We start from the raw sequence: 19,058 nt of genomic DNA on the forward strand, positions 1-19,058 counted from the left end.
AATCATCCTAAGCTCCTGGCCTTTACAAAACCTGGTGGTGGTGGGCAGGTTTGCCTCCTGGGCCATTGTGCCGACACCTGGACTAGGTGAACAGTTTGTATGTGGCATGTGTCATAGAGAACCTGCATAACTTTGATCTTTTTTTTTTTTTAAGATTTTATTTTATTCATGAGACACAGAGAGAGAGAGAGAGAGGCAGAAACACGGGCAGAGAGAGAAGCAGGCCCCATGCAGGGAGCCCAACGTGGGACTCGATCCCGGGACCCCAGGATCAGGCCCTGGGCGGAAGGTGGTGCTAAACCGCTGGGCCACCCGGGCTGCCCCATAACTCTGATCTTGAAGGTGGAACAAGCTTCACTGGAAGCCTTTATCCTGAATTCCAGGAAATCTTACCCGTTCTCCGGTTCTCTGGTAGCGCCTGGGCCACCCACCCAGTGAGCGTGCGCGGAGGCTAGAGAACACCAGCGCAGGCTGTCTCACCTGTGATCGCTGCCGGTGACACAGAGCACTTTACCTTATTGGTGCCAAGTTTCGAGCTCCTTTATAGGAAACGTCTAATTCCTCTAGCACACAGTGAGGAGTTCCGTTTACACTGCCTGAGGCAGGAAGCCGCAGGGGTGAGGGCCTGCGGCTGCCTCCACCCTCCACCCGGGGCTCGAGGCACCGGTCTCTGCGCTGCGCTCACGCTTCGCCTTTTCTTGTCTCCCTCCGCCCGCAGCCTTCTCCATCTCTGGGGAGAACAGCCACGTGGTGATGATCGCCATCTCGGCGGCCGTGGCCGTCATCCTCCTCACCGTGGTCACCTACGTCCTGATCGGCAGGTGGGTCCCCGGCTCTTTGCTGCTCCCTTGGGTGGCCGCCCAGTCACCGCGCAGGGTGCAGCGGCTTGGATCCCCGTCGCCCCCCCCCCCCCGCCCCTCTCTCCCCGTAGCTCGGCTTCTGCCTCCCCCGACACCCCGCCCCACTCCTCACACCTGTGCCCTCCCCGCCCGCCGCCCCGTCCCCAGGCCCCCCCACCCCAGCACGTGTCAGAACCCGGACGACACGCCCACGTACACACGCTGTAGCCCCCCCCCTGTGCCCTGCGGCCGCCCCCCGCCCCCTGCCCCGGGTCGGGCGGCCGTGCGGAGCCCCAGGGGGAGGGCCCTTCCGTAAGGGACCTGGAGAACCCGGAGCCCTTAGGCTTCCACCGGCGCGTTTGATTGAGGCAAAGGGGTCCCGGCTGTGCCCGCGGCCCGCGCCCTACCTGCTCCCCCGCCTTGTCTCCTCGACTCACCTGCAGGTTCTGCGGCTACAAGTCGAAGCCCGGGGCGGACGAGAAGCGGCTGCACTTCGGCAACGGACAGCGTAAGTCCCGGCCCTTCTGGGCTTCGCTCTTGGGCCTCCCGTTCCCTTGGTCGGATGCCCCCCGCAGAGGGAATGGAAACCGCAAAAGCCGGTTCATGAAAGAATTGAGCAAATTCAGTTCATTTTAAATGCAGAGGGAACCCGAGGCTCCGCTGGAAGCCTTGCCCCGCAGCGGCAGGGGGGAGCGCAGCGAGGCCCCCCAGGCCCCGCAGCCACCCGCGCAGCCCCCGCCACGCCCCCGGCCTTGCAGTCCCTGCTCTCGTCCTTTGCGGAAGCCCAGTAGGAGCCTCTCCCCCTTCCCAGCCCCCAAATGCACGTAAGCAGCCTCTGTTTATGGGAAATGCCTTTTACTCCGTGTTGTCAACCAAACTGTATTTTGGAATCCCACCACATCCCACTGGCAGGAAGGCCAGCGCTCTTCCCTCTTTAAGATTTATTTATTTATTTATTCACAAGAGACACACAGAGAGAGGCAGAGACACAGGCAGAGAGAGGCAGAAGCAGGCTCCATGCAGGAGCCCGAGGTGGGACTCGATCCCAGGACCCCAGGATCACACCCTGGGCTGAAGGCGGCGCTAAACTGCTGAGTCACCCGGGCTGCCCTCCCTCAGATTTTAATACCAATCCATTTGGTCTCTTTTTAATATTTTCTAAAAGAACTACTTTTTCTTAAGGAAATGAAGTGTTTATGTCTAATAAGAAAACTCCTTTTTCCCCCTTCACACAAAACAAATCATCCCAGGTGCTTTGATTTTCCAAACTATGGTTCAGTTTACTGTGGCCTGTTACTGATGAGTGGACCCAAAGGGAACAGCATGTTCCCATGGAAATTAGGACAGACTATACTCATCTGCTCTTGAATAATCTCAGTATAACTCACGTGGTCTCATAAGCATCGCTGTCCTCGGCATTCACTGCCGCCTTGTGAAAATATGCTCAATTCCGCATGATACCTCATATAAATGACTCGATACAACTATAGCTCTGGTTATAACACAGGTAAAAGCTGACTACCTGCGGCTAACAAGCAGGGGGACACGGTAGCTTGCAAAAAAAGGAGAAAAAGAGCATCTTGCAAATGTGAATTGACGTGCTAGGGAGACAGGGGCGGCGTTCACCGAGGTGTGGTCTCGTTCATGCATCTCATCACTGTTGTTGTGGAATAATTCACAAAAGCACAAGTGCTACGCTCCTAAGAGCAACGCCCCATCATTTCAGATGACTTAGGTCACCAACTCCAACGTCTTAAAAGAATGAAGGAACCAATTAGAGCGGCAACCTTCCTGTGGATTAAACGGTTCTTCACTGGGGTTGGACAGTCAATGTATAAATATCGCCCACACAGCGAGACTGTACTGAGTTTTTTTTAACGTCAGAATTGTGAATCTCCTGAATTTGCAACACTGGTAAATGTCTGTGTCCCAGTCGTGAGCAGGATGCCTGGGTCGCTCCGGTCTGTTTTCAGCCGTTGGTTTTCCTGGTGGAGTTGGTTGAAACTTTAATTTTCTTCAAATGCACAATATCTTTATGACTAGACAGACAAAAGAGAAATGCATTTTATCCGAGCTATAGGGGTATAAAGGAACTTCTGTGCATGTCATAAACTTTCTGCGTCTTAATGCTGCAGCTGTTTTATTTCAGACCATTTAGCTGGTATTACTTTAAAAAGCTCTAGCTATGAACGATTCCCTCCAGCCTCGTTACAAATCCTATAACATTGCTTCAAAAGGAAAGAAATGTGTTTCACCTCCTGAGATCCTGTCCCCTTGCCCTCTCTTGCGAGGCCTTTTTATTTTTTGCTGTCCTTAGGGCAACTCATGCTGGTAAAATGGAAATGTAAATTATTGTGTTTGCGCAGAACGAGCTGTAAAGTAGTGCAGCTTAACACGTGTGCATGTGTTTATTATCTGGTTTTCTTGACACAGCCCAGTGACTCTGTACGTTGCCCTTAATTATTGGTGTGAAGGGATTATGTGCCTGGTATCCTGCATCACCTGACTCCTGCAGCCTCTGGGGTCAGCAGTTAAAAGTCCGCAGCCGAGGCGCCCACAGTGAACAGACCATCTTACTGGGGGGGGGGGGGGGGGGTGCGTGTTTCTAATTGCATTGTTCGCCAAGTTTTGTGTGCATAGGAAAACAATTTATGTGGTTTTACTTAAGGCGAGCAGTGTGATTGATCTCATTTGGGGATGACTATGGAATTTTCAGATTATCTAGCGAGGCCTCTCCGCCCCGGGGCTGACAGGTACAGGGTGGCTCTAAAGCCACTCCCAGGGCTGCTGAAAGCCTGTGCTTGTTTAAAATGTCTCAGACTTTGCTCCTCACAGCCCATTTTATGCTGGTCTTTGCGAATCCTGATGCTGGTAAAATGCTTCCAAGTTGATTTCCTTACGTTGGGCAAGATAAAGGCATTAGTCATTGTTTACAAGAAAAAAATATCCTTTTTTGGGGAAAAATTAATTTTTATCGTATCTTTAAAAAGTTTCTTTTTCCTTGCAAAGGAATAGTAAAGCTCCGCACGCTCCTAGTTCCTTGCGGTCTCCTGGGGGCGATCGGGGGCCCTGCAGGTGGGCCCCGGGAGCTGGGAGCAGCAAGGGCCGGGAGGGCTGGGCCACCCGCCGCCGCTCCAGGGCGACGCAGCCCCCGAAGCAGCCCGGCCGCCGGGCATCCCACGGTGAGCGGAGCTGGAGCCCCGAGCTGCAGCCCCGAGGGGACGGCGGGTCTCAGCCTCCCGAGACCTCAGGCTCGCGGTGACGGTGACCAGACGGCCTCCAGCGAAAATCCTGACGCTGGCGGGTGTCGGCCACGCACGGGCGGGCCGGGCGGGCGCACCGCAGGTCTTCCAGAGCCTTCTCTCCGCCGAGCTGCCCAGAGTCGGAAAGCTTCGGGAGCACAGCTCTCACCTTCCAAAGCCGCCCCGTCCGCGTTTGCTCAGAGCAGGGGCAGAGCCCACGCCGTTTCCCCACTTCTGCGGGCGTGACTCCCTGGAGAGCATCTCCCCAGTTCCCTGCACTTGGCCCCGGGGATTGCTGTGCCCGTGTCCACGCAGGCCCGCGTCGGAGGAGCATCGGCCTCTCTCCTCCGTCTGTTCCCCCGCCTCCCATTCCTATGCTACAGTGTTGGAATCCTCTCTACACACAGCCCGGGAACACTGAATTTTTTTTACTTCCTAACCACCGTTTATTTTTATGATCCATTGCTTTTCTTAGGATTCTTTCTTTTTTTTTTTATTTTTTATTTATTTTATGATAGTCACAGAGAGAGAGAGAGAGAGAGAGAGAGGCAGAGACACAGGCAGAGGGAGAAGCAGGCTCCATGCATCGGGAGCCCGATATGGGATTCGATCCCGGGTCTCCAGGATCGCTCCTGGGCCAAAGGCAGGTGCCAAACCGATGCGCCACCCAGGGATCCTTATTACTTTCTTTTTAAAGATTGTATTTATTTGACAGAAAGATCATGATAGAGAGAGAGAGAGAGCGACCAGAGGCTGACACTTAAGTGATGGAGCCCCCGGGGTGCCCTAGGCTCCTATTTCTTTACTCAAACCCTTCCTGGATACACTACAGGAACAGAAACTATGATGTGGCATAGCAGTGGCCTTCATGAAGACGGCCTGTAGGTCAGCGGACTCGCAATGTCCCAGTCCGCACTCTGCCACGTGGGACCCATTGGCCTAGCGTGTGCAGTGTGGCGGGCTCCCCAGAGTAATTGCCATCGCCATCACCATGCCCACCTCAAGCAAAGAGCAAAATGGACTCCAAGAAGTCTCCAGTCATCACACAATGTTCACTTGCAATTTGTCATTAAGATTCTTTCATTATAAAATCATATTGGAAAAAGATAACATCTGATTTTATTCATTTCTTTGGGATTAAAATATCTTTCAAAACGTAGTGGGATAAATGAAGCCATATATCACCATCAGGCATCCTGCCCCTTGCTGGAACAGTGTTACCAATATATTTTTACCGATGTGACCAAAATCAAAAGTAAAAACCCACTGTATTAGTACGCACATAAAATCCTTACCGTCAGAGCGTGTGTATGTACTTTAATAGATCCCAGTCTCCCTTTTTGATAAAATCTAGTTTAGGGGCACCTGGCTGACTCTGTCGGTCGAGCACGTGACTCTTGATCTCAGGTTCCTGAGTCCAAGTCCCACATTCGGCCTAGAGCTTACTTTAAGACAATGGTTTTACTTTAGAGAAAATTAGTTATTGAACATTCCAAATCATTTCCAATATTATTTATTTTTTTTCCAAATGATAGGAACCTCATTAGAACTATGTCCAATCCAAAACGATTCTCCAGGATCTTCTATCCATGGTCTTTCATCTTCAGAATAATTGAATAAATACACATATTATGAAAGAGGTTTATATTTGATAAGTTGTAAATATAATTCATGTCTAGAATTTAGTTCCTTAGCACCATCACCAAACTCCCCAAGAATCTATACTGCCTTTAACTGTGTTGAAACACGGTCCAGCAAGGTCTCAGCGAGGTGCCGCTGCCCTGGTACAGGCATGGGATGCAGTGTATAGACTACTCCTCACGGGGTTAAGGAGGTCTGTGACTGCAGGCAGGGACGCTGGTTGTGAATGTCACTAAACGCAGAATGGTATCCGAGAAAGACGTGCTGTTGCGTGGCCTTCAGGTAACTTAGCTCTGTGTCCCAGCCTCCCTTCTGCCCTATGAAATCGTCTCACAAGCTGTGACTCATGGTCAGATGTGGCGTCATCGTGAACATTTGCTTCCTGCGCTAGTGCGTCTTGGGGGACTGGGTGACCACTGGGCCTACTCAATTCCCAACTACCCTCCCCGTGAGATGCCCTTTTTCGAAAGTCCATTTTCTGTCTAATGTTTCTGTGGAGAAAACTCACAGTGTTTCCTCTTTTGTCTCATTATGGGAAATGTCGTTTCTTAAGTCGTTTGATACTTAGTCCAAATTCTGTGTCTGCCGACTGCTGTGACACCTGACAATAAATGACAGATCAATGTACTTTTTCATAATGGGGATTTTCCCCCCACTAATAATGTGATTAAACAACTGCCTCAGTTAAGGTTTCCTACATCTAGCTCCATTAACGCCTGCCTTCTCTCCTTCCTTCCTGCACACAGTGAAACTTCCAGGTCTCAGGACCTACGTTGACCCCCACACATACGAAGACCCTACTCAAGCGGTTCATGAGTTTGCTAAGGAACTGGATGCCACCAACATATCCATCGACAAAGTTGTTGGAGCAGGTAATAACCGTGACCCAATCCCACCCCCAACATGCATGGTGATGACAAATCACCACTATGGAGAGGAATGCTGCCCGGGTCCCTCAAGTTCTCAGGCCTCAGCTATATTGCTATGAAAAGGGACTTTTTTTTTTTTTCATGATCAAAGGCAGGCAATAAATAAATGAGGTAGTATTTAATGGAATGTAATGATTTCGAAGGTGCCAGACTTACTCACAGACCATGGCCAGCGTTTTTATTTATTGGATTTCGGAGCCAGCAGCCACAAAAGCTCAATCCTCCGCTGGCTACCCGAGTCCCATGTCACCAAGCCTACGTGGCTGTGCAGGGATAACAGGATAAAACAGGGTCCTACTTTAAATAAGCTCACTACATGAAGATTTTGGTTTGGGTAAAATAACAATAATAATAATTTTAGAAACTTCTTTGGAATTAAAGAGAGAACACAAAATAAAATCATAAATGACACATTTTACACAAATTCATTCAGAACTGTTTTTGAGTGGATAGTTTAAGCAGCGTGCAGTGCGCCACCTTAATATCCGCCTGTAGGCTCATACAGTCTTAATGCATTTGTGTGGAAGCTTGTTCTCATAGAATAGCACTTGTGTATTTCCAATAAAAACCATACTCACAAAGTAACAGTATTGTTACAAATGCACATAAACATACAGCACCTACAGATAGGCAGCTTGAGATCAAATAAAAACTAACTCCTCCGAAGTAAAAATAAACAATATTGTACAATAGTTTTTTATTCCATCATCTCATTGGTCAGTATTGTTTCCAAAACAAATACAAAGTAGTTATGTTGATGTAGGAAGTAGAAAGATCAAGAAATTGGCTCACTGAATTACACATAACAGATCAGATCATATTTTCTGCAAGTACTGTATGTCTATGACTAATACATCTTTACACAAATATTGTATGATTTTGTTTCTCTTTGCACTTCAAGGCAGTATTTAGAATTCTAGCCATACTTGCCACTCAAGTAGGACAACCTGAGTAATTCCATATCAGCTAAATAAACTGATAATGCACGAAATCTGCTCCTCTAACTTTATTGATAGTTTATCTGCCTAAAACTCACATGTGCAGGTGATATTAAAACATGGAACCAGTAATTCACAAAAGGAAAGTAGACCATGTGCTTCTTTTTCCACAACCTAAGACTTAAGAATATGCACATTCATGGCGTACCTATGTCAATCCAGTTGAAACAAATATGCATTGATCACTGTCTCTCAGTTGTATAGTTCTTTGTGTAGAGCTTTGTCAGTGGCCCTGTGGTGCAGAGGATTTTGTGGTCCTGGCATTGTTGTCCCACAGGAGTGCACTGTTCTGGGAAATCTGGGAGCATGGAAATCTGGGAGCATATGTAGCATGGAGACTTTGCACCCTCAATTGATGTGAGGACGAGAAGCTCAGCTAGTGTCCACAAGGCTGGGCAGACACCTCAGGACCTTGAAGTTGGGGGCCCTCTGCATTAGTAAAAGCTTAAATATATAGATGTTATTGATTATACCAGATATCTGGTACCCAGTAGTGTGAGACAAAACACATTCATTGAAAATGGTATTTGATAAATGAGACAAAAGGAAAGGCTACTTACACTGACTCACTTAATAATAATGCCCGATCCTCAAGAAAGATCACAACGGAGCATCTTTTATCCATTTCTCCCTTCAAACGTATTTGCAAAAAATTAGACCTGTGCCCATTTTCAGGGTTTTGTAGACAGTATCCTCATTTGCCACAATCAGAGCAATAAATCTGTGTGGCTTTGTTTGCAAACAAGAGTATCTTCGAGGCCGATTACACCACTCCTAGAAGATTTCAATATAAGACTGTCCACACCCAACTCTAGTCTGTCTTGATTCGCCTTGCAGGGGTTTGTCATCACCAAGATAGAATAAGAAGTCAAGATTTTGAGAGCTCTCAAGTTTTCTTAGCATGTTGTTTTGCAAAATGTAAAATATCTACAAAAGTAGATGAAATTATACAATAGGATGATAGAGAGTATAGTATAAAAGTACCATTTCCACAACTTCAAAAACAATCTATCCCCAGCCAGCCTTTCATTTATACACTAACTCATTTCCAATCTCCTTTTAAATTTCTAAAAGTGATGCTGTCCATAAAAATTTAATAATTATGCTAAATTGATAGCAACTACCTTCCATTGTTAAAAGGCTGAGTCAAAGATGGTCAATGAACGGACTTTACAAGTCAATTAAATATGCAGAAAGACTCTATATATGTGACCTAATTCTCTTAATTTTCCATCAGAGATCTTATACAAAGAAATAAGTTTTAAGGGAAACTCTCACTTATACTTTGACTAATCAGAAGACTTATACCCATATTTCAAATAACAGAATTAAAACTGAGCCATGAATTGGCTTTCTCAAAGTAGTAAAATTTTTAACAGTGGAATTAATAATAACTACAGTTCTCATTTTTATTCTTCCATCTAACCATTATTTCAAAGATTAAATACAGACATTTTCTGAAGGTAGAATATATTTGAATATATTTGTTTAACTCCCTAGTCTATGCTAGGCATTCACTTGAATGCTATTTAATTTCATTAGCCTTTTGGATTGGCATTATCTCCGTTTCACTGGATAAGGAAACGAGCTAAAAGTGTGAATGACCTATAGTCACATAGTTATTTTTTTATATTATTTTTTATTTATGATAGTCACATAGTTATTAATAGAGAAATCAAAATTTGAATCTCAGACTTTCCAATTTCAAAGTCTGCACTAGACACTAAGAGCTACAGTAGTGCCTTCCTCTCACATTTTTGTGAGGATTAATTGAGATAGTTCATGAACAATGCTTAGCTGACACACCAGCATTGTCCCATATGCACTTTTATTATGCTTCTCTTATTAAAACAGTAGGAAATTAGAATTTGAAACTAAGGCAGAGTGCCATTCTACTTAAACACAAATAGATTTTTTCCCTGTTTTAAGTGACATAAGGGAAAGAAATTTTATTTTGAGCAATTTTGCATCATGCATCTTTAATCAGAATCCAGTGTGCCCATCCACACAACACATACTTTATTTCAGAGGACAAATAAAAACTGCTGCACTAATTGGATTTAAAAAATCAAGCAGTGCCTTCCAAATGATCTTGAAGTTGTGCTTTTACTTAGAAATGACAAGAATGACAGGAACTAAGTTTTCTTTTTTATGCATTCAAAGTTAATTGAATAAGACCATGCAAAATTTGAGTAGGTGGAAAGGTCGACCGTTGCATTTGCCCAATCTTTGTTAATTTTTCTAACCCATTTGTTTTAAATTATTATAAAGAGAAGTGAATTAATATCTGACATTTCTATGTTCAGCATAATATATTCTGATCATTTCTGGTATTTATCTGATGAAATAATCGCATTTCAAAATTTTGGGGTTTTTAAAAATTAGCATTGTGAGAACACCATTTTCTGAATTTTGGAGGTAGATAGACATTTCCATATGTCAGATATCCCATTGAGAAGAAAGAAAGGAATCCTAATTGACCCACTTGAAATGTGAACCCTTTCCCTGACATCCCCAGTGAGGTCCTTCTACAAAGCACTCTCCTTTACAAATACCTACCCAACATGGCATGAACCTTGTTCTCACCATCATCACCACAACCACCTCTTGTTACATCAATACGGAGTTGGACATTTTATAAAGCATTTTTATATTTATTCTTCACCCTGACCTAACTCATCAGGGGTAGATAGATAATTTATCTTTCCTAAGGTGGGTCTGAACTCAGAGAGAAAAATAGTAATGGACACATAGAAGACACGCACTATGTGTCCTTCCATACATTAATTCCTGTAATTGCACGAAGGCCTTATGAGTTGGACACAATTGGTGTTCCCATGTTATAGAGAAGGAGACAAAGGCACAGGGAGGTTAAAATGCTTGCTCAGCATCATACACTAATAGGTGACAGAGGCAGTTGGACCCTAGAGTCCATGCTCTGTCCCACAGTGCTGTGCTGTCTGTTGTGCTGACAAGTCTGCTGACAAGTGGTTTGTCACCTACAATGAGTGATGATGACATCAGAATTCAAAACAAGACCCATCACAACATATTGACTCATGATAATGGCAGAACTTTCTTTCAGAAAGTAAAAGTTTGGGATCCCTGGGTGGCGCAGTGGTTTGGCGCCTGCCTTTGGCCCAGGGCACGATCCTGGAGACCCAGGATCGAATCCCACATCGGGCTCCCGGTACATGGAGCCTGCTTCTGCCTCTCTCTCTCTCTCTCTCTCTCTGTGACTATCATAAATAAAAAAAAAAAAAAAAAAAAAAAAAAAGAAAGTAAAAGTTTATTATGGATGATTCCTTATGGTTTTGCTCAAACTTAATGTTGACACAACGTGAACGAGGGCTCTCTGGCAACGTTCCAAGAACCCAGTTTAGAGAAAGCGACACTTACTCCTTTTTTAAGGCTTTATTTATGTATCTGAGAGAGAGAGAATGCACAAAGGTGGGTGAATAGAGGGAAAAGGAGAAGCAGATTCCCCGTGGAGCCGGGAGCCTGACGTTGGCTCCATCCCAAGACTCCCGAGACCATGACCTGAGCCTAGAGCAGACAATTAATTGGCTGACCACCCAGGCACCCCAGAACCCTTATTCTTGCTTACAAATTCTAACAGTGATTTACTTTGAATCATTATTCCTCTCCCTGATACACACACACTGTATAATGCCATATTCTCCCTTGGACGTCAAAAGTCAATGAATGTTCTCAAATTCTGCACCTGATTCTCCCCATAATCCAAAAGAACAGTCTAGCCCAAATGTCACTATCTTCTCTACACTCCCTCAAAGGGAAGAAATGAGATCTGCCTTCTTTAGCGTAACTCCATGTTTTTCAACGTGTCTGTCATACTGTTGCCAATTGATGAGTATTTATTAAAAAGTGTATAAATAACTGCTTTTGGACCTTAAATGACTTTGACAAGCTATAGCATAAATCATCGTTTTAGAAACAGTGACAGAATTCCAGAGAAAGGGTCAAGCCTGGGGGAGCATACAGCTTCGTGAAGGGAGGCGAGTCATTTGTAGGAGAGCAGCTGGTAAACCAATAACCTGCTGCATTTCTGGGCTGAAACACTTGAACAAAATACAGAGAAGAAGCATCTTACTTCTTGACAACTTGTCTCTGGCTGATCCATGGGGTGTGGAGCTTACACAAAAACTCGCAGTGAGAAGGTTGGACCAAGAATGCTCTTCCATCCCACAGATGGCCTGACAACCGTGTAATTAATGCTTTTTTTTTTTTTTTTTTAGAAAAACTTCTCATTTGATATTAAAAAAACACATTTAAGGTGTTGTACAAATCAGACAGAATAATCCACATGATACTAGGATTTCCTCTATGAACAAGGAACTATCTATGGGTGGCACTACTTTGTGACAATTACCGTGGCAACAGTGGATTAGAGAAGTGAATATAAAGGTCTCTGCTCTCAGAAAACTCAAAATATGATGAAAGAGTTATGGGTATATCTCCTCAATTAACAATATATGTGAAGTTGGTGCCCAAACTAGTTCTAGCAAGTTTATATTAGTTGGATTAGACTATTTAAAAGTGAATAACACTCCATATTCAGTTAATTGTGGATTAATCATGCATTTTTTATTGAAGACATTGAATCTAAGAAAATATTTATAGTGATTTTGTAGAAAAGATGTGCTTTTTTTGATACTAGTACATTCTTCTTCCTTCCAGAAGCTCAGAGAACTTTATAGCTAGTATGTCAGTAATGCAACATGCCAATACTCCAATAAAATGAATTGGTAGCAGATGCTTCTGTTCTCATTTTCAGAGTCTGAGTATACAGCTAAATTGGCCCTCTTAATAATAACAGAATGGCTAGAAATATGTGAAATTTAATCCATTGCTCAACCCATAATATATCTGTGCTGGTCTGTTGATTACCCGGAGGAAGTAGTTGCTATGAGAACAAGGAGGTAAAACCCTATTAGCTGTAGCTTTCAACGTTCCCGTTGTTCTTTCATGTTCTATTATTCACAGTGTAGTACTTCAAAATGCATGAGGCTACTCACTGGATCCATTTTCCAGTGGGGTGTAGATGCTCTGGGGTTTCTCAGGGAGTCTATGATCATCATCTTGTGAGATAAGTTGGAGGCCTACAGCGTACACCTTGCAGATCAAAGGTATAAATATTTTGAATGGGATCATTGAGAGGAAACAGTTGCTCTCCACTGACAGTTTTTTGTTGTTGTTGTTGTTTTTAATGACATAAGTCCTTACCTTTTGTCATTGTTTTGTTATTCTGATAGGCGAATTTGGAGAAGTGTGCAGTGGCCGCTTGAAACTTCCTTCAAAAAAAGAGATTTCGGTGGCCATAAAAACCCTAAAAGTGGGCTACACAGAAAAGCAGAGAAGAGACTTCCTAGGAGAAGCGAGTATCATGGGACAATTTGACCATCCCAACATCATCCGACTGGAAGGAGTGGTTACTAAGAGTAAGTCAAGTCGAAAGACAAACTTTTGCCATGTCGAGCAGAGTCTTTAAATCCACACTCAATTGTTAAAGGATTTTGATTATTATTATTTTTTTAATAGCTGTCTGTCCGTCCTAACAGAAAAACTCATTTGAGGCCAACGTGTCTCTCTTCAGTAAGAGAGCAAAGATATCTAACTGGTCATATGTGGACAGTGCTATTCTAGATCTTCAAAAATTGGGAAAATTTAGGAGCTAAAAAATGGGATGGTATTAAGATCTACTGATGAAAAGATGATTCAGAAGTGAATCATAGAGACGTCTCTGTGGTGCAGAAAGATGAGGAACAACAATGACTCAATTTTGACAGGAATTGCTGGGAACTCCCAGGGAGCTGCCCTTTCTGTTACTGGTCACCAGCTTCAGTTAAACTCCCAAATCTTTACCTCCCTGACTTCAGGACAATTATGAGACTTTGGAGAATGCTCCTGAGCTGTAAAGATTGGGATCACATTAGACCCATGGCCTCTTCCTGGTACTCTGTGGATTTCAAATAATTCTAATCTAGGGTCCCAGACGGAGCTCTGACCAGTCTGGGGAAACGCTGCCTCATAGCCAGAGATAGAGATCTGGACTTATTTCCATGATCGTTTCTCCAGCCAGACTCAGAAGGAATCCTGTGGGGCAGATATGTGATTTTTGGCTCTGGTACCGATGAAAACCTCTTGAGAATGCTCTAGGATTCTTTTTTTCCTTGAGATTTTGGAGCACAGGATGAAGAATAAGCTAAATTGGCAACAAACTACTTAAGAGCAAAAGACAACATATGGCAGGAAATTTGGCATCCTTAAGGGGATAATTCATTGGCACCACATTTACATATTCTATGGTTACCCACAGACATTACACATTATATTTTTCACAATGATATTTTTCTTTAACATTACATGGAGCACTTTCCAAATGGCACTAATACCTATTCTCATCTTAGTGTGACTAAAAAGGCAGTTCCTTTCTCACAAGAGCATGGTAAAATTGAAATGTACTTTGATTTGCTTTGGAGTTTTCTTATATAATAAATAAGATTAAGAACTGAGTAATGTAGAACTAAACCATAAACTATGAGCCCGTATTAAATATTGTAAGAAGCATTTTTCCCTTTATACTCCTAAAAATAAGGTCATATTAGTAGTAGCCCTGAAATCTTTTCTGACGAAGAACATTTTTTTTACTATTTTTTAGATTAATAATAAAAACACTGTTAGTAAGGATTGGGAAAATGTTCAAATCCTTTGTTAAGACCATACTAGCTAATGCCCGTGGAATTACAGAACTGTGTCTCACTGGGGTTTTAATAATCAATTCGTCATTTATTCTCCTTTAAATCATCCTTACCAAGAGGTGGTCCTTCAGATCTTGAGCACTTCTTGGGGAGAAAACTCATTTGTACTTGTAGAGCTGTTTTTCTTTTAACTCAATTTACATAAAGTTTTTTTTTGTTTGTGTTTTGTTTTTTGTTTTTTTGTTTTATTTTGGTAAGGCTTTCTTTATGGGTTGACCATCGTATGCCACACATTGCACCATGGATGTCATTTCATTATTATCACTACCCTGTGAATCAGATACAATAATTCCATTTTATATTTGAACAAACAATAACTATACAGAGCAAGTGGCTGGTCTGATTAGAAAGTGCTGGAGATAGTGTCGGAAGGTTGGTCTCCCCCTGGCCCAAACAGTGGATAAAAATGAGTTTCTAATTTTCGTTTTGTATTCTACTTATTCGATCCAATTTTTTTTTCCGATCTTGATTTTTTTTAAGTTTCCCCTAATAACTTGATCATAGGAAGGAATCCCTCAAGCTTCAAAAATTTTCTAGTAATAATTAATAACCCTTAATACCTAAAAAAATGTGAACTCTCATAAAAGGCAAAAATCCATGTTATTTTTAATCAGTGACTGAGAATAGAACCTGGATCGTACTAGGTTCTTAATTTAGCAATGTTAAGAAATAAAAATATTGGGGATCCCTGGGTGGCGCAGCGGTTTGGCGCCTGCCTTTGACCCAGGGCGCGATCCTGGAGACCCGGGATCGAATCCCACGTCGGGCTCCTGGTGCATGGAGCCTGCTTCTCCCTCTGCCTGTGTCTCTGCCTCTCTCTCTCTCTCTCTGTGTGTGACTATCATAAATAAATAAAAATTAAAAAAAAAAAAGAAATAAAAATATTGATCCTTTGAATGAAAAAAAAAAGGAATATCTTCTACCTTTAGGTCTTTCTTCAATCTTGGTTCATCAAATTGAACGCATGCTGCAAGGAAGGGCAATTGTGTGACTGCTTGCAGCAGTTAGGGAATGACGGAAAAAACCATGACATTTTAGCATGGGCAAGAATTATCACCTAACTTCTGCAACACCTACACCTCCTAGAAGAGGAGATAAAAGTGACGCTCAAAATAGACATCAGATTTAAATTTAAGTTTATTGATAGGTTCTTCTATTTTACCGAATGTAAATTGATTTTTTTGGGGGGAGGGGGGTTCCAGTGTTAATGAATTATTGAAAATGACCTGTTACATTTTGCTGACCATTACCTATCAATTCAATATTCACTGAATGATGAGCAACATTAAGCCATAATTATTATGGCAAGTTTTCCTTCAATATAAAAATGAAATCATCAAGTATGAGCTATCGTCAGCTGGCAAAGAAATCTGTAAAACAATCCCCAAGAACAAAATGCAGAAAAAAATGCATTAAGGCAAAAAAGACTTTTAAAAATCATAGGTATTATCCATTAAATGCCTTATTCGAGTCTGATTTTGTAACATTCTAATATGGGTTACAACTGCCTTAGTTTTAGGGTGAAAGTTCTAAATTTGATGAATCTCCCTGGTCAAATAAGCATGTAAAAGGCTGCCAAATCCGACGATATAGATCCCAGTCATCTCATATAGTGCACACATAATAGAGTCACAGACCTAAATTAGATTTTGAACTCCTTTCGTGGCATATATAAAAGCTCTGTCTGGTACCCTATAACATCTGAGAGGAAACAGAAATGCCCTAAAATAAAGTTAATACATTGCAGTTAACATATAAATGTGTTAAGGCAATTTTGTCATGAGAAGTGATTCATCCACTCCTATTATCTTCTTTGTTTCCTGAGAATATATGACTGCAAGGTTCAGAAACACCCCCCCCCCCCCAAGAGTGATACAGGGCTTAAAACTTAATAAACATGTTTGTGTTTAAAGAAGAAAACTGACTATATCACTATCTGGATTAAGAACCAGAGGGTCAGAGTTCAAGTGTTTACTCAACCCAACTGGTTGTGGGACTCTGGCAAATCAGGCCACTCATAGAGATTTGGTTTTTTTCCCTTGTAATTCAGAATAGCAGTTATACGTCACTATTTCTGGATACTTTCAAAATCAAATAAGATTATCTAGGAATACAGTTTTAAGTGGAATCGAGCTATGAAAATCTAAGCTACCACTCTGGTGGATTTGAGAATCTATCAGTTAATCTTTGTTGTATAGAAAAACATTCTTGAAAGCTATACTTTTTTTTTTGCTCCATGGTAATTCTTTTTAATATTGCTATTATATGCTTGAAACACTATGTCTGTTATAAGGTATCATTTTCAAGTCATTTAGAGAAAGCCCTTTATTCAATTATTAGATTTCCATTTATTTGAGTTGAACCCTAAACAATTTTAATGATACGTTTTGAGCTTGATGGTCTTAAACAAGAGAAGGTGAGAGAGTCTCTGATCTTCAAAGTAGCAGAAAGCTGGGGGCACCGTCTCTGCTCAGAACTTGGTACTAACATGTGTTATCAATTTTAGCTGAAGTTCAAAAAGATGGAACTTGTTTTTAGCAAATGTTTGATATTTCTGCCATCACATCATTAGTCAAGTGATGTTCATAATCCAAGAAGACCCCCATTGGCCACTTTTTACTTAGTGACATAGAAGGAATTATATTAGATAAGATTGATGTGGTTTGTTGGTGTTTAGGGAGGGATTATTTTCTGAAAATTAAAAATAATAATAATAAATAATAATGCATCACTGTAACTTTACATCATTAAGGAATATAATAAGCAGAATATTAGGACAATCACTCATAATTAAAGAATTTCTATACTGGTGTGAGCATCCACTTTACACCAAAAGCTTAGTCATTTATTTGCACCTTTCCATCTCCTGGACATATGATAAAAATATTGCTGAAATAAGATATCATTATGCAGTGACAATGCCAAATTCTTGCTATGTCCTGTTTGCTTCTCTCTGAAAGTTTTCATCTGCACTTGTCTCAAGGGTACTAACTCCCTGCAATATTCAAAATAAACAATATATATGTTATGTTTATTTTATTGATAATATATAGAAATAGTTTGTTAGAGTAAACTCTCATGACACAAGTTCTCATGCATTCGTAACTAATTTGAGAAAGGAGGTTAGAACATTTCTTAAAGTGTCCACAGCAATAAAATTAGGAAAGTCTTTCAAAGTAAGTCTTTCCTTATTTTTTTCAATATTGTCCATCCATGTTTTTTGGTTAAATTGGCCACATTTGAATTACAAGAAAATATGTTATGTATTTTCCCTATTTAGATAGGATGATGGGTTTGTGATATTTTTGAATGGTTAAATGCAACTTAACATTTGTTAGAAAAGGACTTACATGTGCCCAAAGACCAACTTTGAAAGAGCACTAGTTTAAATATACAAAAAATTTCCTAAAAGAGAACCATAATTATACACTTACTTAATAACTGTCTAATTCTAATTATACACAAATCCTTGCAAAAAGTAAGAAGAAGAAACATCCCTAACTCATGAGGATGATGATATCTTGAAAATTATACAAGAATGTTTTCAGAGGAAAATAACTGTAAAGGCATGAAAAAAATTCAGTAACACTGGCATAAAAAGCCATGGCTAACAACTTTATCAAAAAAGATACTAGGGATCCCTGGGTGGTGCAGCAGTTTGGCGCCTGCCTTTGGCCCAGAGCGCGATCCTGGAGACCCGGGATCGAATTCCACGTCGGGCTCCCGGTGCATGGAGCATGCTTCTCTCTCTGCCTGTGTCTCTGCCTCTCTCTCTCTCTGTGTGACTATCATAAATAAATAAAAATTAAAAAAAAAAGATACTAGATCACGTTCAAGTTTAGTTTATTCCAAGGATGCAAGTTGGTTTACTATCTAGTCATTCTAGAAATTCATAACATTAATAGCAAAGAAAAGGTCAGTCTCTAAAGATATAGAAAATAAACACTTTAATTTAAAAGTCTTCCTTAGCACATCCTACATAGAAAATATGCATGTCTGATAAATATATGTAAAAACCACAAAGCAGAACAAAAAACCTACAACATCATATTCAGAAGTAAAACATGAAAAGCATTTGTCTTAGGGTAGAAATGAGAATCCTGCTATTATCACTTTTTTTTTTCTGCTATTATCACTTTAATTCATTCTTGTACCTAAGGTCTTTGTTTTTACCAGGGATCCGCCTCATTTTTACAATTAGACAAAGAAAATAGAAAGCTTGAAAAGGAAAAAAAAGAACTAAGTAGTCCTTGTAAAATCAATTGAACACATTCAGATTTCATATTTATTGATTGTTATTGGACTTATTATACAAATCAGCTTTGAATACAACAAGGGAAAGTAGAAATATCATCCCTGTCTTCTTTCTTCATTGAGGTGTAGTGGATATACAGTGATGTACCAGCTTTAAGTGCATGGCCTGTTGTTGCCTGTATAGCCTATGTGTCCTCTTCATCTGTTCCCATCTTCAAAAGTATTAAATCTTGTTTCAGATTAAGCACAAATAAATTTTAGAAATGTCACGTCAGCTGAATGTGAAGCATTCAGTGTATTCAGATCGATGGAGGACGATTGGTTAGGAAAACTTGGAGAAAGTGTTTCTTAGCCTGACTTTGAAGAGAGAGATGAT

General features: G+C 41.6%; 1 protein-coding gene across 4 annotated transcripts in view; it reads left to right on the plus strand.

Annotated features, from left to right (window-relative positions):
• EPHA3 (EPH receptor A3) overlaps positions 1-19,058 on the plus strand; it is a 324,141-nt gene that overhangs the window by 258,383 nt on the left and 46,700 nt on the right. For all 4 annotated transcript variants that reach the window (XM_072721035.1, XM_072721049.1, XM_072721042.1 and 1 more), the window contains exons 8-11: positions 719-821; positions 1,283-1,347; positions 6,469-6,594; positions 12,923-13,108. In XM_072721035.1, coding sequence (XP_072577136.1) covers positions 719-821; positions 1,283-1,347; positions 6,469-6,594; positions 12,923-13,108 — 480 coding nt within the window. The remainder of the gene's footprint in view (positions 1-718; positions 822-1,282; positions 1,348-6,468; positions 6,595-12,922; positions 13,109-19,058) is intronic.

This window comes from Vulpes vulpes, chromosome 1 (assembly GCF_048418805.1).
Source record: "Vulpes vulpes isolate BD-2025 chromosome 1, VulVul3, whole genome shotgun sequence".
Lineage (NCBI taxonomy): Eukaryota > Metazoa > Chordata > Mammalia > Carnivora > Canidae > Vulpes > Vulpes vulpes.